At 47.2% G+C, this 7,401-nt stretch overlaps 1 protein-coding gene across 2 annotated transcripts in view; it reads left to right on the top strand.

Annotated features, from left to right (window-relative positions):
* The window catches only part of LOC118124651 (voltage-dependent calcium channel gamma-6 subunit), a 7,545-nt gene extending 144 nt beyond the window's left edge, over positions 1-7,401 (top strand). The window contains exons 1-7 of one of the 2 annotated variants that reach the window (XM_035182690.2): positions 165-464; positions 2,363-2,983; positions 3,677-3,787; positions 3,906-4,014; positions 5,731-5,805; positions 6,341-6,478; positions 6,564-7,401. In XM_035182690.2, coding sequence (XP_035038581.1) covers positions 2,813-2,983; positions 3,677-3,787; positions 3,906-4,014; positions 5,731-5,805; positions 6,341-6,478; positions 6,564-6,784 — 825 coding nt within the window. In that variant the 5' untranslated portion in view covers positions 165-464; positions 2,363-2,812 and the 3' untranslated portion in view covers positions 6,785-7,401. Of the gene's footprint in view, positions 1-164; positions 465-2,362; positions 2,984-3,676; positions 3,788-3,905; positions 4,015-5,730; positions 5,806-6,340; positions 6,479-6,563 lie in introns of those variants that run through there. The other variant, XM_035182688.2, reaches the window with a different exon arrangement.

Below are 7,401 nucleotides of genomic sequence, written 5' to 3'. Positions count from 1 at the left end.
TCATTGTTGTGACGTTTGTGAAGTGGCAGCGAGCGTTGGTGACGCACGTGTGCAGCACGTGTTGAAGAATGGAGAGAATAGCATGTTTGACTCCAGCACGACGTCATGTGGCGGCCGAACTCCTTTGATTTGGGGGGGGTGGTGGGCTGGTGTTGGGGGGGTGTAATAAAGCTGACCTGGCCTCCTCTTCAAACGCCGCCTGTGCCGAGTGAGTCCAGTTTGTGTCGGTGTGACTCAGGAACTTCACTCTCGCTGCCGATGCCACGACGGCTTATTTTTGGAGACAGTAGGAGGATATTTTAAGAGTCGACTGGTGAATCGGTGTCTCGTCGCCGGCCACAGCCGCCATAATGAGTTTCTTCCTTGTGCCTCCAACGCCGCATTTCCACCGTGTCCAACTGGATTCCTTATAAGGAAGGTCGTGGTCGGGTTGGATGAGTGAGGACAGAGTTTCCTTCACACAGGTACCAGGACACAGATCAAATCAGTCCTCTCTGTTGCTGCTTCTCTATCGATGCAAACTCAGAACTACACATTTTCATTGCTGCCATTTTAACAATCTGCGTTTATGTAAACATACTTTATCTGTTTATAGAATCTGTAATTTAACCAGATCAAAACAGGCGTGTTGACGATAACAAACAACCACATGTGATAAGAACAACAAGTAGCAGAACTCTTCACCTTCAATGTAATGTAACAGAGAGGCTGCAGGTTTGATGCCGACATCTAACACATGCACCTGCTGAGGAGCCTTTGAGCAAGACATCGCATGCTCGCTCTGCTGCTTCTATGACCACTGACTGAAAATAAAACGTGCACTTTTATCCCGAAGCATCGACACAGTTCTCGTACTTTTGACGAGGTAACGAACGTTTAGAAAAATGGATCTGATGATTCAACCTCAACTCATCCTGAGCTGATACGAGAAGTCGTCAGTTGAATTGTGTGAATTGTAATTGAGAAAAAAAGCATCTTGTTTATTCAGGAATTGTTTGTGATTTGACGCGTTTCTTTAAACTCTGCCACATACGAATGTCTTATTTCAAACGTTCTTCAAACTACAACTTTCCTCTCGTGTCGTGTCACACGAATCTAAAACTCATCGTCCTGTGTTTGAACGAACCAATAAGAAGCAAGATAATAAAGAGAAATCAGGTAAATCTGATTGTGATCTTTGGTTATTTAAAATGTGCCATTAACAGTTGCTGGAGAACTTCCCTGCTAACGAGCTAACGAGCCCTCACTGGCTCGTTAGCTCGTTAGCGAGACGGGCGCTGAGGAAGTCGAGCTATGTCCCCCCCCGGGGGAGATCCTTCATTTTTGCTAAGAGGCCGAGCTGCGTGTCTGTCCTCACCACGTCCTGCAGGAACGTGTGAGGACAGCTGCCTCGCTCGCCCTCAGACACAAAGACGTTAGCGTTCACGTCGCCTGCGGCGAACGTGCCTGACTCCTCCCCCAAGAGCTCGTAGCCTCACGTGATTGGTCGGTGGCCTGAACCTGTTCGGTGTTTCTATGCCGCCGAGGTGCCGAGGCGTCTCGGAATAGACGGCAGGTTGTGATTTCACTATGTCACACAACATCTGAAAATAGATGAGTGATTGTGATTCTACTGTGTTAAGTGTTTGTGTGTTGCATCACCGCTCGAATAAAGAAAAGTGGAGGAGAGAGAAACGATTATCTGTGACGTGCACACGTTGGTTAAAGTCCGTCCTCCCGGATGATAAGTTTGTTCTCACAGCTACTGAGAATCTAAACTTACTGTTGAAGCAGCTATTCTCTGCCTGTCATCTACATGCATCACATCACATGCACATTGCAAATACTTGTGTTTAAAGCAACGTACAACGAGGCTAAAAGTGGAAAAGTGACGATTGTGCTCATATGTGACTCAAGTCTATTTTGTTTACTGGGACAAACTTTATTGAATATGATGTTTTGTACGTCGACTGCAGGATCAACAGGTGTTTCCTCATCACGACAAGAGGCAACAACCCGGTGTAAATGTGATTTAAAGTCCTGATCCAGATGAAACGCACCTTTTGAGTGATTAACTGTGTGTTTTATGCTCATCTTTCCACGGGGAACTTGATACTTTAACTTGAACGTCTTCGATAATGTGTTAAAATAAATAAATCTCCACTGACCAAACAACCTGCTGCACCAATTCTTTTCAATTTCTTTTATATTATAAACATCACGTCCTCTTCTTCACACAAAACTTATTACTTATTGTCTCGGTTTATTTGAAAACTGTGCGAAACAAGAACCTCGTTGTCATAAAAGCATCAGAAACACACGTCACTAATAATTGAACTTTCTCTCTCTCTCTTTCTCTCTCTCTTTCCTCTCTCACCTCTAGGGAGGATCCCGTCTTTTCACCCCCCCGACCTCTTCCTCTCTCACTGGAAACACTTTTCTACACATCTGCTCTAACTCTGCCGTCTGGGTTTCTTTTTTCACAATGATTTATTTATCAGCTCTGCAGCTGTCGTCCAAGCCGCCATTTTTTCTCGAGCTTTCTCTCAAGAGGAAGTTGATTCCCGTCTTTTCCTGTTAAAGACGATTTGTTACTCAGGAGAGTTTTTTAGGTTTGAATTTCGTCTTTTAGTTTTTTCCATTGCACTTTTTTTTGGTTAATTAAACTGTTGGATTTAATTCAGTCTGTTTTTCTACCTCTTTGTCTCCTCCTCTTTCTGATGCTGCTCTTTGTCGTTTTCTCTCTGGGCGCAAACTGAGAACACACAACCTCTGAGTTTCATTTTGTCTGCAGCTGGACGGCACAGCTCGCTCTCAGTTGTGTACTTTTTATATGTGGTCAACCTTTTTTGTGACGGACATGGAGGGCGTTGCACAAGGAGGAGCGGCCCAGGGCGCGGGGGGGATGGCCAGTCTGATGAGCGGACGCAGCACGTTCGGGGGGAACAAGCGCCGCAGGACAACGTCAGCGGGACACAGCCTGAGCGAGGCCCAGGAAGGAAAGGTGAGTTCTGTCCCTCTGATGGAGCCAGTCAATCAAACAGGAAACACCATGGAAGTAGAGGAAGGACTTCGAATGATAGAAGATACATATTTGTGTGTAACATGAAGTTATACAGGGAGCAGAACATGACCAGAAAGGTAGAGGGTTCATACCTGGAAGAAATAAGAGACTCTGCGTTGTTTTGTGTATATTATTGATCGTATGCTGCCATATTAAATAAATGCACAGGTTCATCTGACAGATATGACAAATTAAATCATCAGCTGAACCAACCAAAGGACCTCTCGACTAGTTAAAACCTCCAGAACAACAGTAGAAACCTTGCAATGACCACAACAACCTCCAGAGGACTTATAGAACCTCCTGAAGAACCAGGAGAACCATTAAAACCTCCAGAACAACAGTAAAACAGTCAGAATGATCGTTATAACCTCCATGTGACTCGTAGTCCTCTGGCAGAAGAGGAGTTGGGCTCTCTGTGTTTTTGGTGAATCATGTTAGACGTCACAAACAGAAACAGAAACAGAAGAGCAGGATGTGAATGCTGATTTTAAAACCCAGATGTTCGGTCTGCAGGTGGATTTACTGGGGATGCGTTCTGATGGTGGCTGATAGAAACCACATATTTAAATATACATGTGTTTAGTCTCCGTTTGATACTGACACAGTCTTGGGTTGTGTTTCCGTCACCAGATCAAGTTGGCGTTCTTCGTGGCCATCGTGGGCATCGTCCTCACGGTGCTCGGCGTGGGGACAGAGTTCTGGGTGGAGCTGTCGGCCCCGAAGAGTTTTTATAACAATCAGGTGAAGCTCAGGGTTTTTTACGTTCACTCACACTCACACACTGCACGTTGAGATTAAACCTCCTGATGGACGGAGCCTCACTGCTGATGTCGTGTTGTTGAACCCTCTCTGATCGCAGACGTGTCTGACGGCCCACTACGGCCTGTGGAAGGGCTGCACCAAGACGCTGTGGGTGGCCGACATCGACCCAGAGAGGGAGAGCTGCGGCCCTGCTGAGCTGCACGGAGGTGACACAGAGACCGAGTGACTGGTTGGTCTCACTGTGATGATGAATGAGGGAGGGAGGGAGGGAGGGAGGGAGCTGATGATTGACGGCTGACTGACTGGAGCTGACTGGACGCTCGAGCTCATCGGTGCAGCTCAGGTGGAGGGAGGGAGTCGGCGTGAATGAGTGCCCCCGACCTAGTGTCCAGACAAACAGAGCTGGACTCAGAGTGCGAGTGGATGAACGGTCCTGTCGACTAACTGCCGAGTCACAGTCTGAGTGAAGAGAGACTCCACAAGTGGAAAGATGCATCATTGGATTTGTCCTCTTGCAGCACGTTTATTTTGATGTGTCCAAATATAATAAATATAAAACTGTTTAAGATAAGAAACTTAATTTCCTTCTGTACTTTAAATCATATTCCAGTTGTCGGCTGCTGTACTGAGAGTCTCCCTGCAGGTTTCCTACAGGGGCCTGAACTGCTAATGGATATAATAACCGTCAGTGGGTTGAAAATTACATTTAGATGTTTTCGCTTTGGACGTTCGGTGAAAATATTTTCAAAGCCATGTTCGGTATCTGTTCTCCTTTCTGTGACTCACCTGTATCAACTCCCTCTTTGGGAGAGTGACTCACATAGGAAGCAGGAGAGAGACGTCCAGTGTGTGTGTGTGTGTGTGTGTGTGTGTGTGTGTGTGTGTGTGTTTGTCGTCTGGTTCAGACAGGATGTGTGTTTGACTTTCAGCTAAACAAGTGGGAGAGTTCCACAGGGTCAGTGGGTCGGTGTGTCGCCCTGGGACGCACAACAGAAACAGAGACAACAGAGAAACAACAGTCTGGGATGTCGAGAGGGGGGAGCTCTTCCTTGGCCCATCCCCAAGGAAGAGCCTGCCCCCCCCCCTTCCACCAAGATTCAATTTGATGGGTTGAATAGCTTTTGTGTAATTATGTTATTAGACAGGTAAACAACTAAGAAAGTACAATTTGCAATATTAGCTCACAGCAGATTTTTGGTAACTGTTGGACAAATTGCAAAACAATGTTCCACACTAATGGGCAATAAAAACAATCAAAATGTAAAAGTTTTAAATATCAATTAGCGCCCAGACCTTCACAAAGTGCAGCTCCCGTCCAGGAAGTTAAAAACGAACCTGATTTACATCCGTCGGACTTTATTAAGTAAGACGTAAATTCTCCTCCAGGCTGAATGTGACGTGTTGTTCCTGGACCTGCTGTGTTTTCCTGGAGGATTCAGCTGAACACATGTTCGTTGGTCAACGAGAGGAAAACGTCCAATTACCGTCTGACACTTCCACTGCCTGGATTCAATCGATGGAGATCTAAGTGGCGCCTGTTGTTGTGGGCCGGGAACACTCGGAGGACGTGCTTCTGATCACACTAATGAAGAGTGATGTGTGCGTGTGCGTGTGTGTGTGTGTGTGTGTGTGTGTGTGTGTGTGGTGTCACAATCTATTCCACGACCAGACTCTAATTACTGTAACACATCCTCAAGACGGCAGCATGCTAATTGTGCGGGAGCCGCCGGGTTTCTCACCTTGAGCTCGCCATTGACGTTCACGCCTGATTATGTTTGATGGAGAATAATTGAAAGTAAAGTGTAACAGGGGCCGGGGGTGGGGGGGGGGGGACTCGGCTCCTTGAATTTAAATGGGACCTTCATTGAGTTGCAGCCGAGACAGATTCTCTCTCTCTCTCTTCCATCTTTCTCCTCTCGCAGAATCCAACTGCACCTACTTCAAGTTTTTCACCACCGGAGAAAACGCTGTGATGTTCCAGAAGACGACGCAGAAGAGTGAGTCACTCACCTCTCCGTCTCTCGCCGGCCTCTCTCGGCCGCCGTCCCACCTCGTCCACCCACTCCCTCGTTCCTTTGCCCCTTCATCTTCCTCCTCTGCCGCTCTCTCTTTACTCCTCAGCCTCCCATGTCTGTCATCTCTCCCACCTCTGCTCCTCTCACCCATCTCTCTCCCTGAAATCCATCCCGCAGTCTTTTTCTGTCCCGTCTCCCTTCACCTCCTCGCCACGCTCGCTCTCACATTCGCCATTGTCTGCTCCGACTGTTTGAAATCTATTCCGCCTACGCTGCATTCAAGTGTCTCTGAGCTGCCGTGTAACCTCTCGTTCCACTGGCAGCTCCATGATGTGTTAGGATCACAGAACAGACACACGTACATGACAACACAACACGGACACGCTACAGTGTTTAAGGTTATAGAGGAAGTTCACTGCCATTTTCTGGGCAACCTGCATGTGCTAATAATACAAAACAAACTATTTTCATAGCACATGAATCCGATCCCTCTGACTTGTTGTTCTCACCTGTGCAGATCTGAACGTGGCGGCGGCCATGTTGGTTATGTTCAGCCTGTTCCTCATGGTGATGGGCGCCGTCTGCATCATCATGGCCCTGAGTAAAGATATCCTCTTCTTCTTGAAGCCGGCGTCCGTCTGCTTCATCCTGTCAGGTGAGAGAAGGCGACCACACTCAAGTCTCATTGTAAACATGGACGAGCCCTGTTGACCTCTGACCTCTGACCTCTGTGTGGCCAGGCGCCCTGGTGCTCCTCTCCCTCATGGTCTTCCACCAGTCGGTCCTCGCTCTCCTGGCCAGCGACCACACGGTCCCTCTCCACCACGAGCTCTCCTGGTCGGTGTCGTGCATCGGCTGCGCGGGCGGCGTCCTCATCGTGGGCGGCGTCCTCTTCCTGCTGCTGGCGCTGCCCTACAGCCCCTGGCAGAGGTGCCTCCCTCAGAAGGACAGCAGCAGCTAGTGGCCCGGAGGTGGTGTTGCACTTTAGGTTTCCCAAAGACGTCTCAGCAAACGGAGATTACCTCGTCTGAATATGTGAAGGAGTCACGAGTAGCAGTTTTAATAAACTTAAGAAACCTTCTGCTCGCTTTCGCACAACTAAATTATTATTTAACGAAGGACATCCTGTGTTTTGTTGCTATGAAGGTGATCATCTGTAAACTTTACTGGTAAAACTCAACTCGACGTCTTGTTGAATGTCACGTATTCAGCAAGTTAGCTTCAGTTTTATCAGCTGGTGTAATCTCTGTGCTGGGACATGTTTGGGAAACGGTCCTGAATTGTCTTACTAATCGTCCTTCAGGGTTTGGAGGTCATTTACTGCTCGTTCAATAAAATCCACAAAGTCCTAACAGCTCTTTGATATGAGCTCAGTGTCAAACGTCACCTGAAGAAACTTTAAGAAGCAACACTAAGTAACTTTCAGTAACTTTTCAGTGAGCAACAGCATCAATTCTTCATGTTTTAACAGTTTCCTGCTGAATATTGGAGATAAATTCTGGTTTTTAATAACTTCTGAGTCTTTTTAACTGATCTCAGTTCAGCTTCACTCTTCAGCTGCAGCTGGTTGTGACAGTT

The sequence above is a fragment of the Hippoglossus stenolepis genome, chromosome 17 (genome assembly GCF_022539355.2).
Source record: "Hippoglossus stenolepis isolate QCI-W04-F060 chromosome 17, HSTE1.2, whole genome shotgun sequence".
NCBI lineage: Eukaryota > Metazoa > Chordata > Actinopteri > Pleuronectiformes > Pleuronectidae > Hippoglossus > Hippoglossus stenolepis.
Note: the sequence above shows the minus strand (reverse complement) of the source record. Positions and strands in the feature narration are given on the sequence as shown.